This window comes from Urocitellus parryii, chromosome 8 (assembly GCF_045843805.1).
Source record: "Urocitellus parryii isolate mUroPar1 chromosome 8, mUroPar1.hap1, whole genome shotgun sequence".
Lineage (NCBI taxonomy): Eukaryota > Metazoa > Chordata > Mammalia > Rodentia > Sciuridae > Urocitellus > Urocitellus parryii.
In genome coordinates this window covers 36,514,978-36,536,472 of record NC_135538.1, presented here as the reverse complement: position 1 = coordinate 36,536,472, position 21,495 = coordinate 36,514,978, and the positions used below count along the sequence as shown (strand labels likewise).

At 40.1% G+C, this 21,495-nt stretch overlaps 1 protein-coding gene across 2 annotated transcripts in view; it reads left to right on the top strand.

Annotated features, from left to right (window-relative positions):
* Positions 1–7,679: 7,679 nt before the first annotated feature.
* Rspo3 (R-spondin 3) overlaps positions 7,680–21,495 on the top strand; it is a 78,093-nt gene continuing 64,277 nt past the window's right edge. For both annotated transcript variants that reach the window (XM_077801895.1, XM_026381269.2), the window contains exon 1: positions 7,680–8,235. In XM_077801895.1, the coding sequence (XP_077658021.1) occupies positions 8,139–8,235 (97 nt within the window). In that variant the 5' untranslated portion in view covers positions 7,680–8,138. The remainder of the gene's footprint in view (positions 8,236–21,495) is intronic.

Below are 21,495 nucleotides of genomic sequence, written 5' to 3'. Positions count from 1 at the left end.
TGAGTTCTTACCATAAGAGAAAGAAAGGAAATAACAAGTTAAAGTTACCTTTCTATGAGGGAAACCCTTGTGCTTTCCTCAAGATGAAAATGACACAAAGATCTTTCTCTATAAGTTCCAAATCAAAATTGTTTTTACTTATGAACCTAAAGCCAAACTGTGTCCCAGAAGTGGCCTGGAGCATTAATAGTTTGATATTCTGAGGTTTTAAGTCTAGTATTGAAAACCCAGTTTGGAGGAAGAACTAACTAATCTAGAACCAAACACTCTATAGGTGGTCCAATAGGGCATATAATACCTCAGTTTTGCTTTCTTGTTTTAATTCAGTGTCAATTTACAATTGGTTGAAGGGCAATTCAAAATCTTGACTTCATACAGAAATCAGTAATCTACTCATTGGTTCTGCGGTAGATTAAAAGTAGACAACAATTCTTTGCAGCCCTTCCTATCAAAAGATGAGGTTTATTGGGTAAACCATGGAATCTGAACCAGCCCCGTCACTTGCTTTGACCTACAAAATGCAGTATAAGTGACACTGGAGGACTTCCCAAATACTTCTCACTGGAGCAATCCTGCCTGTAAATAAAGAACATTGAGCCAAATATCAGGACCACCAGCCAATCAGAGCTTTTACTCTTCCTCATGATGACTTGAAGTTCCCCATACGTGAGACATAACCTACAGTACAATATGAAATCAAAATGGGTTTTTAGAAAGAACAGACCCTATTGTGGAAGAGAAGGAAAGGAATTTGAACCAGCCCTTTATCACTAATATGTGAGCAAGGGTTAAGTTTCAGAGTAGGGAACTTTTAGGGTGGGGAGGGCCAGTGTGCCAAATGGATGAGACTCAGCAGGGGACTTCTGATAAGCTTGGATGCACAAAACCCCTCTGGGGAGAACATGTCCTGAAGGAACACAAGAAAGTATGGAGAGAGCTTTAGCAGGTGAGTGGGAATAGCCAGACCCCTGGGAAGGCCAGTCCTCATTTCTTTGTTAGTTACTCCAAATCTCTTCAAACACTTTCAAGAAATAGGAGAAACAAAATAGCATTTTTTTCTCATATGAGAGGAATCTGCCCACAGAGTAGCTACAGTAAAGTGGTCCAATCATTAACCTACACAGACCTCCACATGGGTGTCAGCCATTAACAACACTCCCACATGGTCAACACAGCCACAATGAACTGTTGGGAGGACAAGGAGGCTGATAATACTTCTGGGATAGGGCTGCCTCTTAAGCAAGCAGGCAGCCAGCTGCAACCAGCCACCTCCACCAAACACCACAAAAGAGGAGTTTCCCCCTCCACCTCTGAACCAGGGCCCACCTCAAGCACAGGAAGGAATCTGAACCCTTCTTTATCCTCATGAGTACTTACCATTAGTACCTCAAACATTGCACATCTTAGACAAAAAGTTCCCCTTTCCTCACCACCCTCCCATATTGTCCCTCTTTCCTCTTCCTTTATCATCAGCATATCCCTTATCACATGGAAGCTTTAATGGTTTATGTAGAGAGAAGTTTTGTTGTCTTGGTTTTAAATATGACTCTTGGAGAGAGAGTTCTTAAAACCTGTTGTTGAGTATGTCCTTATGTGCTTTTATATGTTATTTTATTTCCATCATAAGCAAAGGGTTTTTTGTTTGTTTGTTTTGGTACCAGGGATTGAACCAAAAAAGCAATATCCCAGCCCTTTTTTAAATATTTCATTTAGAGACAGAGTCTCACTGAATTGCTTAGGACCTTGTTAAATTGCTGAGGCTGGTTTTGAACTCATGATCCTCCCACCTCAGCCTCCTGAGCCACTTGGATTATAGGTGTGCACTACCATGCCTGGCAAAAGGCATGGCTTTTAATCCAAGCACCAATTCAATCCATAAAGTCATCCCCTCAATATTCTTGCCTTATAAGCTTTACATAAAACACTGCCTTTGTGTCTGTACTGGAGTCACCCATAGAAGACACTGTCAACAAATATTCATGGGGATAAATGGATGTCTGATTGACCTCAGATACCACTTTGTTCCCTTTCCAATGAGGTACCCTTACTAGCTTGCGGATTACGCAAGAATCATTTTAGACATAGCTGGAAAAAAACAGTGACCTAGTCAAAACATGCCTTAAAATCAACGTCCGCTTTCACTTTTGCTACTGCTGTTTCCTGACTACCTTGCTCTTTCTTTTCCTGTTTGTCTCCTTGTTTCTGATTGCCTGGCTGTAACTTTGAACTTTGCTTCATTTCTTGTCATTCTCATTCTAGTTCTTCACTCTGGTTTAACCAATGACCTGGCTCTGATGTCTGTTGTGTGTCTGCTTCCTTATTTTATAAGCCTTCTCGCCTGCCCAACCTGACCCCCAACTCACTTTTAATCAGCCAACTCACTTTTAATAAGCATGCATTCTGCTGAAAAGGCAGGATGACATGGTAGTAAAAGCACTAGCTTTAAATCAGACCACCTCATTTCAAGTTGCAGCTGATGCTTCTGTGTACTTAGAGATGCAGCAAATATTTTTGGAAGATACTTCTATAAAATGACTATTTTTAATGGTGCAGATAGGGTAAAAAAAATCAATAGGAGGTGTTGAGGCATCTCTGGACTAGTTATAGTATGAAACTATTTTTATTGCTAGGCCCAAAGATTCGGGGAAGATAAATGATGGTATTGAAATCTATTTGAGAGCTAGAGCTATGGAAAGAGCATTGCTTCACACAGCCATAGTATCCCAGGGATACAGACACTTCCAGAATGATGCCAAAGCAGGAAGGGAGCAGCATCATTCTTTTCTCCCACGCTCTGATTTTCTGCATATACCCCCTCTGGCTGAACTTAACAGGAAACCAGAGGAAGGGAGCTCTGGTGACTTAGTCCATTGCAATCAACATCCTGAAGAACAAGGAAGGCAGAGAAAATACATCTTGGGGAATATAAACTATCCAGAATACTTACTACATAAGCTTAAGCAAGTGACTTTACCTTTCTGGCTTCAGTTATCCTATTGAAGACACAATGTGTTTTGAAGCTATTTTGAGGTAACACATGCAAATGAAAATGCAAAAATGGTTCATTAGTATTCTCTCAGTTGAATATTCTACATCATAAAATACTTCATTCCTCTGATAGTCATTCCTCAATCTGAAGATGTGACCACAGTCATTCTAGCTTTATTGCTGATCTTCGAAGGGTATTCTGGGACAAAAGAGACTGGATATAAATCCTTATAAATATGATATGAATAGAAAAAACAAAAAGTACTTTTATTTCTGAACTTTTATTCTGAAAAAGTAAGGAATACCATGAAATGAAAATAAAGGCCCTTACTCAATAAAGTTCATGTTCCTCCCTCACCTATGATTCCTGAAAACAAACTGAAATAAGTGCTATTTCCATGAGACATAGAAGTCCTTTACCCTACTTTCTCTAGGAGTCTGCCCAGAATCCAGGGCTTAACATTTGTTCTTCCTTGTTATCCCAAAGTCTACAGACATCTAGATGGATTAAACTAGTCCTGGATTTATCTTTACTGGGCTAGAGTCATCTAGGATTCTTGTAATGGGTTAGGCATTTCCAGAAAATCAACGCATTTAAAAGGAAATTTCTAAATCTGGACCTATTCAATTAAACACAACTCCGTAAGTGAAAGCTGTGATGTCACACAACTAGAAATAGCTTTGACATTTACAATTACAAGTCTCTCTTTCTTTTTTTGCAGATATTGCCATTATTTTCAGAGCTAACAGGGGCTTGGAAAATCACTTAGTTGAATTTGCTCATTTTTCAGATGGAGAAACCTGGTACACAATAATAACACAGAATGAGGACTCACCATGATCCCCAGATTCTTAATCCAGTGCCCTCTTACTGCAACACATATCCTCTAAACATTAAAGCTCTTTAATAATGCAAAACTTTCTGAGTTTAGATTTTTTATAGTGAGTACTATTGAATATTCACTTTTAAAGTGATCCCAGCAGTTAACTGTTTTGTGAAAGAAAGAAATTTTAAAACAGGCATGCAATTCTGTAAATGCCCCATAACTTCATAAATGGGAGGAAGAACATTTTTTCTTGTTTGAGAGAAAGTGATCTACCTTGGGTCTTGATCTTCTCATTTTCTTAATGCTTTGTAGATATTGAATCACTTTTAAATGGCTATAATCATTGTAACACCTTTCTTTCTCTAAAAATATTAGTTGTCCTTTGTCTACCAATTTCAATAGCTTTGAAATACTGCTGTCTGCTCTGGGTTTCAGAGATGACTTCTAGCTACAAAAGTAACACAGAGCCAGCCAGCACCTTATTTGACTTACACATTCAAATGACTCCAGATCTGAGCAACTGGAGAGCTGAGCATTTTCAGAATGTGCATATTAGCTCTGTGGTATAATGACTGATGTCAGCCCCAACTTTGCCAAACATCTCTCATCACTATTAGTTATATCCCATTCCAAACTATTGGGCTTGCTCTCTGTTTCTGGAGCTCAACCTCTTCTACATATTTGCTGTATGGATTCAACAATATGAGAATCATTTTTCTTTCCTTAAAGTGCCACTGCTGCAATGGATAAAAATAACTTGTTACTGTTGTCACTGCCTTTTGGGGGGAGGAGGTAGAAGAGATATGAGAAATTGTATTAATTAGTTTGCATATGTTTAACCCTCTATTTTTATCCAAAACTGTTTGATTCTCCTGGCCTGAGTCTCTTAGATTCTTGGGAATCAAAAATTTCTGGGACTTATTTTTTTAGAGAAAACTAAGAAGCAATTGTCTAACTCCATGCTTAGCCTATCTCTTTTAATTTGCTTTAGGTTTGAACTCTGAAATCCACTACCAGCCACAGGCTTTCCTGAGTGTTGTTTATTGAAGGAAAAAAAATAGGTACTATGCTGGACAAAATAAACCATGGCATGCCTTATGTAAGATCTTAGAGCAGTTAAGGGAATGCAAGACAGCCAGACGAGTAAACACACTTTTAACAGTAAGGTAACATAGATCAGGCAAAAAGTTATTCTAAGGCATAGCATCAAGAAAGAAAGAATACTGAAACATTTATTTAATGTTTTCCTTATGTTTCCTCTGAAGAGTGCTTACTCTTTGACAAGTTATTCCTGCCCATTGCATCTAGCACTTCTTTTCTGGGATGGCTCAAGAACTGGAGCTTCTCTCTGGGTTTGTTTATTTATTTGCACTGCCATTCCTGTTCTCATCCGAGCTAACATATGTCTGCCCAACACACAGTGAGAAGTGGCTTCATGGTTTTTTCCCTGAAGTTTTTCACTAAATTGCATTTTTACATCCCTTTTGCAATCTCATCCCTTCCGGCTCAAGTATCCAGGATTAGAAAGACTGTCTCTGGAGTCTTTTTCAAAGGGAGCCTCCCATAGCCTTTAAATCCCCCACATTTTATGGTGCAGATATTCAAGATCTGAGGTATTAAGCAAGAAGGAAAGCAAAGCTGATGGGGACAGGCACAGAAAAATAGAGTGGCTTCTTTTCTAGATAATCATTATTGGGATTGTCTGGTTATCTGTAACTTTTCTGGTTCAAAGTGATAAACTCAGTCATTTACAACTAGACATTATGCAACAGATGGGGGTGGCTATGTGCATGTGTTCATGCTCACTGTGCATTCACAGGCTGTCCAGAAAGACAGTCCCACCACAGAAAGAGGAATGTTGTACATGGAAGTTTTTCAAAATAAGGCAAAAATCATACCAATAGGGTTACTGCCCTCATAATACCAACACTAAAGAAAATTATACCTACTGTTAGAATTCCAATACAAGTCTGCAAAAGAATAAATGACATTCAAGTAAGGAATTAGCATCAAAAGGCCAGTCTAAGCTTCTAATTTTCATAACCTTAAAAAGAATGAATTATTTCCAGTTCCCTTCCATTTGCATCCAGGCCATTACCCTCCTCAATCTTCCTTTTGGGGTATTTAACAAATAACTACTAAAGCATTCCAGAGGCATAGAAAAACCCGGGAGCATTGCAAGTTTGCAAAATGGGACAGATATGGCTAATAACCTTTGTTTCTCCTCTGCAAATTGAAAGCAATCTTGCAAGTCTTGTTTGTTTTCCAGGAAGATTTGGGCGATTTTCAAAACCTAAATTATTGGAGCATAAGAATCTGTAAGGTATCTATGAATCTGGCGGATTTTTTTTTTTCCAGAGTGGCCTCCCAGAAGTTTGGTCCCGTCTAAAGCTGCAGCGCTAAAGACTGCAGTTCTTCAGGTATTCTATTACATATACATAGATCAGTTTTATATTAAAAAACGCTTTGGGGGGTTGCGATCTTCAACTAAATACTTCTTCAGTAACTACTGAAAGCTCCTGGGCTTATGCTACTGGAGAAAAGAGATGGGAAGCTCAACGTTGACTAACAGCTAGGGTTCACACCGCCTAGAAGCGCCAGCCCTTGGTTCTCCCACCTTTCTGGGGGCCAGGCAACCTCGTTCTTTCCTGCTAGGAGCCCCCACTTGCGCTCGAATAGAAAGTCATGGAACTTCTCCTTCTCCCCTAAGACAGGGGAAATCTTTCCATATATTATTCCCAGTAACCCAGTTGAGAAACCGAAATGCCAACAGATCTCACAAGAACCTTGGGAGACAGAGGGAGGGAGGGAGAGAGGGAGAGGGAGCAAGACCGAGCGCGCGCCAGAGTCTAACGAGGGCGAGCTGACTACTGAAGGAATTGCCTGAGGGGAGGAGGAATCTTCCAGAGCCACAGTAAAGGGTCGGTTTGGAAGAAAGCCGCAGCACAATAGCATTCCCAAACGGACGGTCCTGAGCGCTTACACCTCTGAGTTCTCCCCCTTCCGAGCAGGTAAACCACAGCCAAGCAGACCCGCAGAGCCCTTTGAGTTCCCTCCGATCACTCGACAGACGTCCAACCGCAGCTACTTTTATTGAAAGAAAGGAAGGAAGGAAAGCAACTGAGGAGGAGAGGCTAAGGAGAACTGGGAAGGAGTCCGCAGCCAGAAACCCTCCAGCTATCTACCAAAGGGGCGAGGGGCGGGCCGCCAGGAAGCAGTCGAGGGTGAGGTGGGGGTTCAGTGGCGCAGGGGAGAATGGCCACAGAGAGCAGGGTTAGCCCAGCCTGAGACCCCGAAATCTGCTGGACTGGGGAGGTGGGGGTGGGGGACTCCCGCCCGCTGGACCCTCGGCACCAATACCCCCAGTGCCAGGGCGCCCACCTCTCCCTGCTGGAGCTGCCTTTCTGAAGGGCTCTTGTCCGCAAGCAGGGCCTCCCCCAAGTCCCTCCCCTATCCCATCCAGCCCGGGTTCTCCAGCCGTCTTTGCAGTGTCCAGAGATGCTCCTCCGCAGACCCAGGACCCCTTAGGCGCCTCTTCCCTTCCCTCTGCCAAATCGCAACGCCTGTACTTTTCCAGCTCCCTCTTTCCCTCTTGAAATTGAAAGTTATTGAGGTCGCTCAGGGTTGTTGCTCCAGCAGTTTCCTTCCCCGCCCCCGAGCTCCCCCCCCCCGCCCCCTGCAGCCATCCCCCTGTCTCCCCCTCCTACCCCTCCTTCCCCTGCTGCCCCCTCCCTCCCCCTCTCCCCCCTCCCTTCCCCTCCTCCCCTATGGGGTGCTCCCCGGAGCCCAGCCCAACACTGGAGCGGCTCCTGCTCGCGAACGCCAGAAGCAGCTCGGGGTCTCTCCGCCGCCCCTTGGCCATGGCCACAGTGCCGACGGCGTCCGCTCCCCTGCGTTCCCGGGGCCCCAGCCGCTGCCGCAGCCGCCGCAGCCTCTGAGCCCTAGGGGCCGCCTTCGCCGCCGCTGCTCGCCCGGATCCCGCCCGCGGCCGCAGCCGCCGCGCACCATGCTACCTGCGGCCGCCGGGGCGGCTCCTGGAACCTTCGCTTGCGGCGATGACAGCCACCCCAGCAGAGCCGTCAGTGTTGGGTGTTCGGACAATTTGAAAGTACAATAGTTGGTTTCCCCGTCCACCCGCCCCGCTTCGCTTGCCATCACAGCACGCCTTTTGGAACTGAGTGGAGAAGTCCCGCTGCTTGGGTTCTCGCTCGCTCGCTCTCCATATAGATACGCCTAACACCTACATGTACTTTTAAAACATTAAATATAATTAACAATCAAAAGAAAAAGGAGGAAAAAGAAGGGAAACATTACTGGGTTACTATGCACTTGCGACTGATTTCTTGGTTTTTTATCATTTTGAACTTTATGGAATACATCGGCAGCCAAAACGCCTCCCGGGGAAGGCGCCAGCGAAGAAGTAAGTGCAGGGGTTTTTACGCATTTGCTCCCTTCTGCCGCGTTCACCTGTCGGGTCGCTTTGCCTGTCCTGAGTTCTGCTCCCAGAGTTAACAATTCTCCCACCATACACCCCACGCCTCCCAAAGGAGACGATATAGTTTGGGCTCTGGGGACATTGACGAAGCTCCTCTCTTAGCATCCTGGAAGATGCTGGAGTTGGGCAGACCGAGCGCTAGTGTGGCTCCCGCCCACTAACAACTTAAGGTTCTGGGAAAGTTTCATCCTTCTTTAGACTGGCCCAAAGGATTTGTGTGTTATCTTATGAGGCTCCCATGGAGGCTTCGCGCCCCAAGCCTTTGGGAGCCCGGCCTGCAGAATACCCTTGGCAGCTGAACAAACGCCAGGAAAGGCGCGGCCGCGGCACTGGCTCACCTTGCATGGTCGCCTGGAGCGGGAAGACCTTGACTGGGTCCCCAGGCTGCGCTCGGGTAGTGAAGCGCCCCCCAGGAAGGCCAGGAACTAGCTAGAGAGCGGCTGAGTTGCCGCTCTAGTGGAGCAGGCATAGGGAGTTCACGAGTTTGTTTGCAGAAATGACCGAAGTCCCACGCCTGGGGGTCTGAACACAGGGCAACCCCAGAGATGCGGGTTTCCATTTACTCTCTTGTCACCTGTGAGCGCTTTAGCCATCTCAGACTCTTTCATGTGGGTCCCCTGAGACAGAAACATGTTGAGGATGGGGTTCCCCCTATAGACTCGAGCTCGCCTTCTCGCTGCCCCTTCTTCAGTTATTTAGGAACTGGTCTGTGATGGCTTCATAAAACAGTGCCCTAGGTGGGAATAAAAGGGTATCCCCCTAGGGCAGTCTCAACCAAAGTTGATCCTTCTGAAAGGTGGCGTCTTCCAGAGGTATGGACAGATGTGAGGATGAGGTTTGCATCTTACTCCTGGGGTCGCCCCGCGTGCGCGCTGTTCTGCTGTCTGTGCCTACGTGGGGAGTTCCTTCGCAGATCAGTAGAGGCAAGGGCAACTTGGGCTCCATCATTGGGGGCGCTGGTGGGAAAGGGGAGGGAAAAAATTTGTCAGGGGGTTCTCGTGGCTCAGAGAGCGATGCTATTGCCTTGGCAGCTCGGACCTCCGCGGCTGCGCAGCCTAAGATCCGTGCGGTGCCTGGTTCCCCGGGGCGGATCCCTCCCCAGCGTCCAGCTGGTGAAGCTCCTTGGGGCTGACTTAGGGGCAGCGCGTTGGACACAACACCCGCTTGTGTGAGATGGAAATTTAGTAATCGCTTCTCGGCCGCTGTTTGTCTCTGCCCTGCCCATGGGCATGAGGGTCCCCTGAAAGCTCCCTTTGTACCACTAGCCTCGGCCAGACAAGGTTTGATTCACCTGAAAATTGCCTTTAAAAAACGTGGCTGGGCCCTAGCGCCAGGGGCTCCGGCCTGGCTTCATCGCCTCTAGGATCGCGAAGCAGGGTGCAGGAGGTTCTAAACTAAACATGTCAGGGCATCCGATTTATTATTCTTGGCCTCTTAATGGTTTGTGTTCTTCGCAACTCTCCCACCCACTCTTTTTGCTCAGGCTGTGCAGCAGCCTCGCGGAAGGAGCCGTCCCTGGACTCAGTGGACCCCTTTTGGTCCTTGAACGGTCTCCCCACAGGGTCGTCTCAGGGAATTGAGTTGTACAGTGAGTGGGGAAACCGAGGATGGACTGAAGCTCAGCCTTTCTCTTTCCATCCTTTCTTACAATAGGTGCCTATTGGGTACTCACAGCCTGTTCCCTCCTTCACCCCACGGGGGACGCCCTCCCCCCAAATCGGGAGCTACACACTTGCTGGGGTAGGGCAAGGTCCTGTCAGTGTCACTGGCGTCTTCTTCGTTTGCGGGTTTGGAGCCCGAGTTTCTGAAAGCTTGTTGTCCATTAGTCCCCATCTTCCCAAACGAGTACCACCATGGGGTAGGAATCCGAGGCGGGGTGAGACAGTGCACCTTTAGGCTTGGACTAAAGGAAGATTGAGGAGTTGGAAAGGCAAGTTGATTTTCGACCCGCCTTAATCTTCTCAAGGCCGAGTCAAAACTCCCTCTGGTTGTGTTGTCGGAATGAAAGAGGGAATGGGTGGATCTGGATTGAAATCTCAGTGATTTGTGGGAGTGGGTCTGGGAGAGAGCTCTGCAGGCGACGCTCCTTGCACCTTCGCACTTAAGTCTGCGTTTGCGGCTTGGTTTGCTAGTGCAATGCTGGGAGAGGAGCGACCCCTTGCGTCCTCTGAGAAGACAGACGAGACTTTTGGCAGGTGCAGCAAAACTCAAGAGAATGGGAAAGGAGTAGAGAATAGAAAGATCCTTTTTGAATGCCCAGAAACTCAAAGTCAAATTACACATTCACAAACGCATGTGGATCAATTCTTTGGAAATCTCTCTTGTGGTGGGGGGGATAAAAAATTTAATAAGAACTAGGAAGAGGTGTTTAAAATTAAAAACAAGTTGGTATCAAATCTATTTTCTATTTTTCTTCAACAGGACTAAAATACTAAAGTGGATATTTAAAGTATCCTTTTTTTTTGCCTTGTAGATAAATAGTTTCAGTTTCCTAAACTTCCTACTAATGGCTTAAAACCATTACTAAAAATAGAGATAGAAAATAAAGGTGTAATAATTGTTTTCCAAAGTTTTTTTTTTTAATGGTTTCTTCATTGTTGAGTTAGCAGAGTTCTTGTAAGTAAAGACATTCCCTTGCAGTGTTAAACGCTGAAGGATCTAAAGAACCATGGGTTATCTCAGAAATAGCAGACAGAGCCATGTCAGCATTCTCCTGTTTCACTTAAACAACCATTACTCAGTTATCTATACTTTGTTACAGACTAGTGATCCTAGTTGTTTCAAATGGTGTTTCCTCTTATAAAATAAACAGGTTTTAAAACAGGAGTCTTGTATCTTGCAAATATTTATGTAACTATGGTTAATAAATGAGCAATAACATTTTATCTATTTTGATTGATATATAGTTCCTAACTGAATTTATTCAAGATAAAAATTAAATGCAATTCCTATTCAAAAATCCCCTTATAGCAATGTTTTTAGAGATAAGCATTAGCTTTAAGTACAGGATGCTCAATCAAGAACCCTGAATTCAGCTTTTGACTCATTTCAAATTTTGCCTTTGCAGCTTGGTAGTGCCAACTTTGGAATTCCAGGTTGTGTGCTAAGAAAAATAAAAATAAAAAATATCTTTTCCATAATAATAATAATTGTAATCCCTTACTGTTACACCACATTTTCATTTGCATGATATGCTTGGGTTTCAGAATAGTCACTTGAAGTATAGAAGCAGGTTTTGATCTTCCTATTTTACAGATCTCCTCAGTCATAGGGTCAGTAAGCAGAACTTCTTTCGGTCATGGGCCTCAATTATTCATACAATTTATACTATATGCTGATCCATGTCATGGAGAAGATATCAGGAATAAGTAAGATATTTGATTCTCTCCAGATTATCACTTTCCCAATATGTTTGAGAAATAAGCTGTTCGGCTTGACTGGGAATTTTTGAATTGATATTAGTGTGTATTATACAAGATGACCATTGTCAAAGAATTAACTATCTAAAGTGACAGTGAAATTTGCTAAATATAATATAATATAATATAATTTACTTATCCAGAAGACATTGTGGGATATTACTGGGTCAGAAGACTATTGTTAGAAGCATCAAATACCAGTTAATATCCATTTTATTTATTACCATTTATTCATTGGGTTTTAATTGTTCAGATTCCAGATAAATGCAATTTTTGAAAAACCATTGTGTACATAATACAATACACCCTATTGCAGAGTCTATAAAACTTTTAATGTTTTTCATAAAGAAGACTGGAAAAAACGAAACAAGAAAATAATATTAATAGTTATAAAATTTAAAAATGGACTTACTGGAATATACCGGTCATTGCTAATGACACTTTTTCAGATACGAAATTATTCTTTGAGATTCTGATATGTGCTTAGCAATCATATTGCTAATCTTGGAAAATAACAAGTTATCTGATAAAACAAAAAAAATCTTTCACTCTACTATACATTTTATAATATTAATATTAAATGAAAGGTTGGTTTGAATATTGACTATGAAATTTCTTTTTCTACCTATCAACAATTTTCACCAGTCTAACCTGTTTTTGAGAAAAGGATTTACAGATTGAGACATGAACAAAATTTTCTGGAGAGAGTGTATTCTGTAACATATCATGTGGTATCCATTTAAATCAAAGACAAATTCAAATTCGCAAACAGTAGTGACAACATCTAAATACAAGCAAAAAACATTTATCTTTGTGAAACTAATTTAATCATCATTACATTTTCAAGCTTGTTTCCTAAAATATCCTGTTGTTATATTATTTTAATTCATTGTTTATTACTTCAGTAAGATTTTTATTAAGTACATTAGAAACAGTAATTTTGAAATGCTGTCATTTTAGCCCCAAGTTGTTGAAATAATTAAGAATATAGGAATGGGTGTAAAAATGATTTAATGTGATTATTTAAATATTCCTTTAATCAAGAAATATGAACAGTATTTCAACTTATAAGTAGATAAGCTTTGCTAAATCCTTTCTCCTTTAAAGATTTCCCTGGTATTTAGTGTTCTACAAATTAGGTCCCCAGAAAGCAATGAATAGAAATTACAACCTGTAGTAAAATTTGATTTTCAAGTTATTATAAGAAAACTCTTGCTATGCTACTACAAAATGAGTTTATTAGTCACTTGATCATTTTAGATTATTTAAATCTGCACAGAGTTCTCCAGATTGCTACTAAATATCTAAAATATTTTCTAGTTAAATGCCAGATCTTTTTTAGATGCAGTGGATTTTTCGAATCCTAGATAATATAGAGTTTTTAATATGTTGAGTTGAGATGGAAAGATTTCTTTGCAATTATCATAATGAACTACAAAAAAATAAAACTATTATAGATATGATGATTTATTAAATAATCTTTTCCCTTTCATCTCTATCCAGAAGTATCATTTTAGACATTGTCATGGCCTTTCTCTTCTCAGTTCCTCACTATTTAATCACACATCACATCCCTACCTCCAAAAATATCCTTTTCCAAGTAGTGAATTCTTGAAATGCCAGGACAGTGGATATTGTATTTCATGAAATGTAAGAATCAACTTTGGTTATCATTAGGAAAACATCATTCAGTTTTGAGAGCATGGTAAGGATCAGGCAAGACAGTGTTGAAATTGTATTTTTGACTTGGTTATGACTATTTATTCTCCTACTAGTACATTGTACACTGGCATTCTTTCAAAAATGATAATTTGAAGAAATGTTATGTCATAAATTATATATTTGGGGGTATTGCTTTAGATTTTGAGAGGAAAATATAGATTTTTTCTTTGTTGTGAATTTTTCTCAAGGATTAACATGATTGGGTTGTCTTAAAATTTACCATCTGTTGGGGAACCTGGTAAATTTGAAATGTTTTGCTATTATTTTTTAATAAAGGGCTGGGTATGTAGCTCAGTGATAGATCACTTACCTGGTATGCACAAAGCTCTGGGTTCAATCCCCAGTTCCACCAAATAAGTATATATAATACATGAAGTATAAAATATACATTTGTGAAAAGTGCTGCCTATATTTTTCTGTTTATTTAATTTATCCCTTTAGATCTTTCCATTCAGGAATATTACTAACATTCTAATGAAAGTTGTCACTCAAGCAATACTAAAAATAATGGAATGTTCCATTTTCCAATGTCAGGGATTGTGGGGTTACTGAAAATGCTAAATGCATAGGTGTCATTGAATGCTAAGAAATCCCATTCTGTGCTCCCAAAGTTTCAACAATGTATAACTTTAAACAAAATGCCTGTAGTATTTTCACATAAGTAAAGTTTGATTAGTTTAAAATTTCATTTTTAAAAATATAGTTGCAGTGTCTCTTATCTGATAAGAGCATTTCTGCCTTTGTCATCTTGGCAAGGGAGCTGGTTACCATCTGTTGTTACTAAAATTCTTTTGGAATTTTTTAAAGGAAAATTCAAAGGTACTAAAGAATATGATTGCTCAATTAAGTAGATTTAATAGTTTGTAACTGTCTTTATATTTCATGCAAAAGTTCATATACTCTCCAAGCATTGCCTTATTAGTGTTCAATCTGAATCAATAATTTCATGAATGGCAAGTATCCTATGTTCATGAAAAAAACTGAGACCTGAGAAGGAGAATCTCCAGTTTAAGTGCGGAAGCAGAAACTGAAAAACTGAAACCTGGGTTCTAGACCCAGCTCTGTTACCAATATTAGATAACACAGGCAAGTCCCATTACTACCCCAGATACATTTCTTCTATGGAAAAATGAGGAAGTTGGTAAAAAAAATTTAGATCTACAGCATCCACTAGTCGTCTCAACTTTGAATCTTTTGGTATGAGAACATAAGTCATGACTAGTAAGCTAAATAATCATTCTAAGCTTACTTGTTCTATTCAACTAAATTAAGCTAATAAAACTGTAAATATGAGCTATAATTTACTATTAGTAAATTTATCCCATAAGGTTTATCATGTAAATATTAACTAATGGGCAACTTTTTGAACTGAAGAATGCATTAATTATGATATGCCTCATCCATCAGTTTATAGTGTCCGAAAACCATAGCTGAAGCATCAGTCAGTAGTCTATGGCAGGTTCATAGACTTAGGATCATAGGGAGCTGATTATAAATACCAACTAGAGTAATGCTTCAGAGCTCCTGTATCATGGCAGGCTTTCAAAGGTGACTCATGTTGACAAGGGAGAGCTAATTCTGACAGTCCAGGTTTAAGGCAAAAAGTTCTATGCTAACTGAAGGTGAGAGTATATATAGCAGATAATTTATTTTGATCAAATCAATAGTTCTGGGCAATTAATTGGATGTGACAGGGAAAGAAACGGAAAGTCATATTTGGCTTTCCACATACCTTGGAATATAAAGACATAGGTGTTGGTTAATGGAAAAATGATAGACAAACACAAATACAGGCAAGTAGGGGAAGCAGATTTGACAGAAAACTTATTTTTTTTTTTGAACTATCTTCACTTTGAGGAACCTATAAGACATTTAGGGAGTCTGAACCAGTCTCAGAGAGCATCAAGGGCTGAAGTCAAGAGCTTCAGAGTCATTCACATAAAGGGGATAGTTGGACATGTGAGATAAGATATCATGATGCCTTCTTTATTGTTATCAGAATGTTTGCATTGCTGACATTGAGTTCGTGGTTGTGTAAATTGATTACATTAAAACACACTGTACAATTTAAATGGTTTAATACATTCTCAACTGCAATTCCTCATTTTCATAGTACTGTCTTTATTATATAAGATAATGGTCACTGGCATCATGAGCTGCAGTTGTCAGTGGCCACATCTTGAACTTGAAGATTATACTTGGAAGCGCCATTACCTGAGGGACTATGTTACTTTGCCACAGAGCATCAGGAGACTTGGAAAACTTTATGGAAATAAAAGATAAGTTTCTGTAGGATGTAAAAATGATTTTAGAACCATTCCATTTAGACTTGGCATCTATTTATAACAGTAGCATTCTACTTTCAAGCAGCTTTCTCTACGAAGTGTGCTGTTTTAAAAACAGAGAATCTCAGGATGGGATAAAACTTGCGGGAATCTAGTCCCTCTACACAGTGCAACATCCCCCACTGAGGAATCGTCCAGCCTCAGTAATAACCAGGCCTGGGCTTCCTTTTTCCTTCATTTCATTTCCAGGCTTCTGTATAGGAAGAAGTCTGTTACCCTAGTCTTCCAAGTACCTGGCATGTCATGGACTAGGCTTACTTACTTTCCAACAGCTTTCTAAAATCTATACATAATAATGAAATATACTGTATTCACTCCCAAAAATTGTCCCCAGAAAACTAGCTGGTAAGCATATTTATAATTATACCCCAATACAAAGCACATTCCTAAAAGTGGTAAAACAACCCCCATTTTATAACCACATAACACAAACCACTACCACACAATGTAAAATAACAATTTGTGAACTGCTTATTTTAGAACACTGTTTTCTTAACATATGCTCAATAAGTCAGTAAGAAAAATCAGTAGTTTCTGACTAATTCTGTTCTCTATCATACAAAGCAACCTTAAAGTTACAAACACTGTCATCTTGACAAAGCTGGCCTATAATCAGACAGAGTGAAAGTCATATTTGACCAATAAGTGACAAACTAATATGTCAAAGCGTGTTAAGTGCCTCATGGTAAACTATAGCTTCATAGCTCCCAGAATCACTGTTATATTCCTGTATGTTTTATCTTAATATACATGTATACTTTTTTAAAGTATTCTGATAACAATTTTTATTTAAAGAGCTTCCATGTTTTAGTCACCTAAGAGGTGCTAACCCTTTAGGTCATGTTTTTGAAAAAACAATCTTATTTAGTCTTCATACACACCCTGGAGGAATGTTTTTGAATGGTCTCACCTTAGTCCACTGTGCAATAAAGATGTGAGAATCTGGATTCTAGTCTAGTCTGGCTCCAAAGCCCACATCTGAATTGCCAACTCAACTTTTGGGGCCACCATAGGGCCTTTTCTCAAACCTTACATTATTTTTCCTTTCTTTTACCCACTTTTCTTTGGTCATTGTCTCTTATTTCACACAAGACAAACCACAAATCTTTTTTAAACACTAATTGTGTGGGTGGCTTCTGGTATTCCAGTATTGTTACCTACATCTCTTTATTTTCTCTACCCTTTATCCTCCTTTCCTTAAACTTGCCCTATAATGTTCTTAAGAATTAAAAAGTTGCTGGTCTTTTTCATAAGAAGCAATAGGATTGCACGGTTTATTTGAAATATTCTGAAATTATTCTTCCCAAGTATGATATACATGTCCAAAGAAGATTACCCTAGGCATGAGGATGTGGGCAAAGTCTATAATTTTATAGTTAAATATCAAAATCTTTACAACCACAATAGATATTTCACTGCCTACATTTTGTTATCCAGAAAAGTTATATTTATGATGTTTCATAAAATGTGTTGTTATTATTCATTTTTACCACAAGCAGCATTAATAGTAACCTCCACTCTTTAATTTTTTTCTTTATGGGTCTTGGTCCAGTAAATTCTCAATGCTGAGTTCACATTAGAATCACCTGGAAATCTTTTTAAAAACAAACCAATACCCAGACCCCATCATTGATGAAATAAATCAATCCCTGGGGACGGGACTTAGATATCCTTATTTTTTAAAGTAGTTCTGGTGATACTAAAGCAGAACTGAGACTGGGAAATATCACCAGACCCTTAATTCAAGAATAACTACTGCAGTTGAGCAACTGTTGAAAACAATGCCAGTTTTTATGGGCTTGACGGACAAAATAAACTTGTGCGGAGTGTGTGATAAGAAATGAGCTATGTATCATTTGAGCAAACACTAGTTGGAAATATAAAGCAATCTGATAATGCTCTATTTTTAACCAAGAGTATTGATAAACTTGAGGCACTGACTTGTGCAGATAGAACTACCTGATAGAGACTTATCTCAAAGAGTCTGAGTAAAGTGTGGGCAGTGACATGATAGTGCATTTCATAGGTATTGGCTTCCTGGAATACCAGCACTGGCTCATGGGTGAGTGCTTGCTCCTGGGCTCTGCTATGGTAGGGGAGAGAACAAAGAAGGCTACTGTACACGATGGGTACCAGCCTTACAGCTATACTCAACCTTTTTTTAAAACTACACAATAAACAGCTGTTTTTTGTTTGTTTGTGTGTTTGTTTTATGTCTAACCACTTAATTGGTCATGGGCCCTAGTATCCTCCTTGTTATTAGGAAAATCCTAATGGTTAAATGACTGCCTACCAAGAAATAAACATCCTTTTCTTTTTTATGGTTTCTACAATTCCTAACTAACTTTAGATTGACTACTGGTGATCAGTAAAACTACTATAAATAGCATAGTTTTAAGCTCTAACTTAATGGATAAAGCTTTGTGGTAGTAAAAAAAAAAAAAAAAAAAAAAAAACCTACTGTTTTTTACTTCACTCCTAATGTGCTCTTCTTTGAGTAGTTATCTTCATTAAATCTTGTTGTTTATTCTTTTCTCGTCCATGAAAAATTTTCAAACCTTGCCATAAATCGGGAAAAGCTCCATGAAAAACTGAGGTGGAAGTCTGGGCTTCCTGTCAGATTTAATTCTGCTTGCTAAAGGGGCTCTTTGGGAAAATCTGGGTTCCAGTGAGTCACTAGGCCAAATCCCAATAACCACAATTGCCAAAAGTAATTAGAATGAGCAAAGCCAGGCTTCTTGGGAGGAGGGTCATCATAGCGTGCTTGAGCCATTGCTCCATGGTTAGAACTCCTTACTAGTCCCTAATGATTGGGAGAAATCATGAGTTACAGAGAGCAGGAAATCCACAAGAAAACAATGGTTTTTTTCACCTAGGTTTTTTTCTCGATATGTCATTCATCCCAAGCTTGCAAAAGATATAAACCTGCCATTATTTTTTTTTTTTTTTTTTTTTTTTTTTTTTATTTTATTTTTTTTTTTATTGGTCGTTCATAACATTACATAGTTCTTAATACATCATATTACATGGTTGATTCACATGGATTATGAACTCCCGCTTTTACCCCGTATACAAATTGCTGTATCACATCAGTTTCCCTTCCATTGATTGACATATTGCCTTTCTAGTGTCTGATGTATTCTGCTGTCTGTCCTATTCTCTACTAACCCCCCTCCCCTCCCCTCGCCTCCCCTCCCCTCCCCTTTTCTCTCTCTACCCCTTCTACTGTAAATCATTTCTTCCATTTGTATTATCTTGTCTTACCCCTCCTTTCCTCTTATATGACATTTTTTATAACCCTGAGGATCGCCTTCCATTTCCATGCACTTTCCCTTCTCACTCCCTTTCCCTCCCACCTCTCATCCCTGTTTAATGTAAATCTTCTCTCAAGCTCTTCGTCCCTACCCTGTCCTTGTTCACTCTCCTTATATCAAAGGAGTCATTTGGAATTTGTTTTTTAAAGATTGACTAGCTTCACTTAGCATAATCTGCTCTAATGCCATCCATTTCCCTCCAAATTCTATGATTTTGTCATTTTTAATGCAGATAAACCTGCCATTATTACATGCACAGTTCATGTCACCATCCTCTTATAAACCACCTGTCTGCCTGCAGTGGTGCAAACCCCACAGTGAGAACTTGTGCCACCCTCACACATTCTCCTGCCTTCATGAGCAGATAGAAAGAACCCCAGGAATGTAGTCAAAGTCTTCCCCAAAGCATTAACTGACAAGGAGAAAAAGGGAAGGGAACAGATCCTTATAAACATTCTCAGGTCAATTTAGATACAATTATGGAAGGAACTTGGCAATAAGAAGATGGCAGTGCATTACACCAAGGCAAGAGCTCTAAAGTCCCCAGAATGAAGGCCAAGAGTGAACTCACAATGAAACATTCTTAAAAATTAAAAAAAAAATTCTAAACTCACTTTCACTTCAAATAATACCTTTTAGAAGCATGGTACTGGAAGAGGCTAAATAGAAATTATCAAAAAAATAAGTGGAGTTACCATTTTAAACTTTCATTATATGACAAAATTGGAAAACAGTTTACTCCTTTCATAGGAACATATTCAAAAAGCACATGTGTCTGTTGTGTAATAACCTCATTTGATAGATCTTTGATTAGCAAAGACACAAAGCTCCTGCTAGTCAATATCCTTAAAATTTCAAATTCCTTTATTATTCAGAATGACTTCTGTATATTGTCATATTACTCAAGCTTAGACTACTAGTTCTATTTATAGACATGGATGAGTCACGTTGCTTAATTTAATATACAGAGTGTTATGATTTAGCTATGAGGTGTCCCCCAAAATCTCATGTGCAAGACAATGTGAGAAAGTTTAGAGGTGAAATGATTGGGGTATGAGAGCCTTAACCCAATTAGTCCATTAATCCGCAGATAAGGATTACCTGGGCAGTAACTGTAGGCAGATGGGGTGTGACTGGAGGAGGTAAGTCACTGGGGACATGCCTTTGGGGTCTATATTTTTGTCCCTGGTGAGCTGAGCTCTCTCTGCTTCCTGTTTTCCATGTCCTGAGCTAATAATTTTCTTCACTATGCCCTTCCGCCATGATGTTTTGCTTCACCTTGGGCCCGGAGCAGTGAGTTGGTCATCTGTGGACTAAGACCTCTGAAACCCCAAATGAGATTTTCCTCCTTTACATTATTCACATCAGGTCTTTTGGTCACAGTGATGAAAAGGCTGACTGAAACAGAGAGGAAGTCAAAATCCTTTCCTGGCCAACTTTTTCTGGCAACTAGCAATATCCATTATCATGTGGTAAATAAACCCTGACCTCATGCATTGTGCACAAACCTAATAGTTATAGTGATTTGCTTATTATTATGATGGAGAGTACAGAAAAATAACACATTTGATTTCTTTAGTTTTGAGTTCGAAATAATATAAAAATAAAGCAGTGGCACATACCAGTAATCCCAGCAACTCAAGAGGCTGAAGCAGGAAGAATTGCAAGTATGGGGCTACCCTCAGCAACTTAGTGACACGCTGTCTCAAAAGACAAAATAAAAAGGACTGGGGTTAGCTGTGCATTGTGGTGCAAACCTGTAATCCCAGTGGCTTGAGAGGCTGAGGCAGGAGGATTGCAAGTTCAAAGCCAGCCTCAGCAATTTAGTGAGGCCTAAGCAACGTAGCAACCTGTCTCTAATTCAAAAGTGAAAGGGCTGGGGATATGGCTCAGTAGTTAAGCAACCCCCTCAGTAAATCTCTGAGCAAAAAGAAAAAAAAAGGTACTGGGAATGTAACTCAGTGGTAAAGGACTCCTGGTTTCAATCCCTACTACAAATCATCATCATCATCATCATCATCATCATCATTATCATGAAATGGAAGAATCAATTTTTTTTTAATTTGGCTGTGTAACATTTTGACTTGTTTACTTGCACTCTTATCTTTTGGTGCTATGTAGTTTCTGCCATTAAACAAAATATACAGACAAAAGTTGCTTGGCTACAAACTAGTTGAGCACATATTAGGCAGCTGAATATTTCTTACAGAATATAGCTTTATTTCTCAATTTAAGATAATGTTTTTGATCCAGAATCTAAAAGGACTCTCATTACTTATTTGTTAAGAAGAAATAAGACCCAATATTGTATCTTTAGGCCCTTTGACCTGAATTCACAATTTCATGCCATCCTTAAATTGATAACTCTTATTTATACAAAGCCTG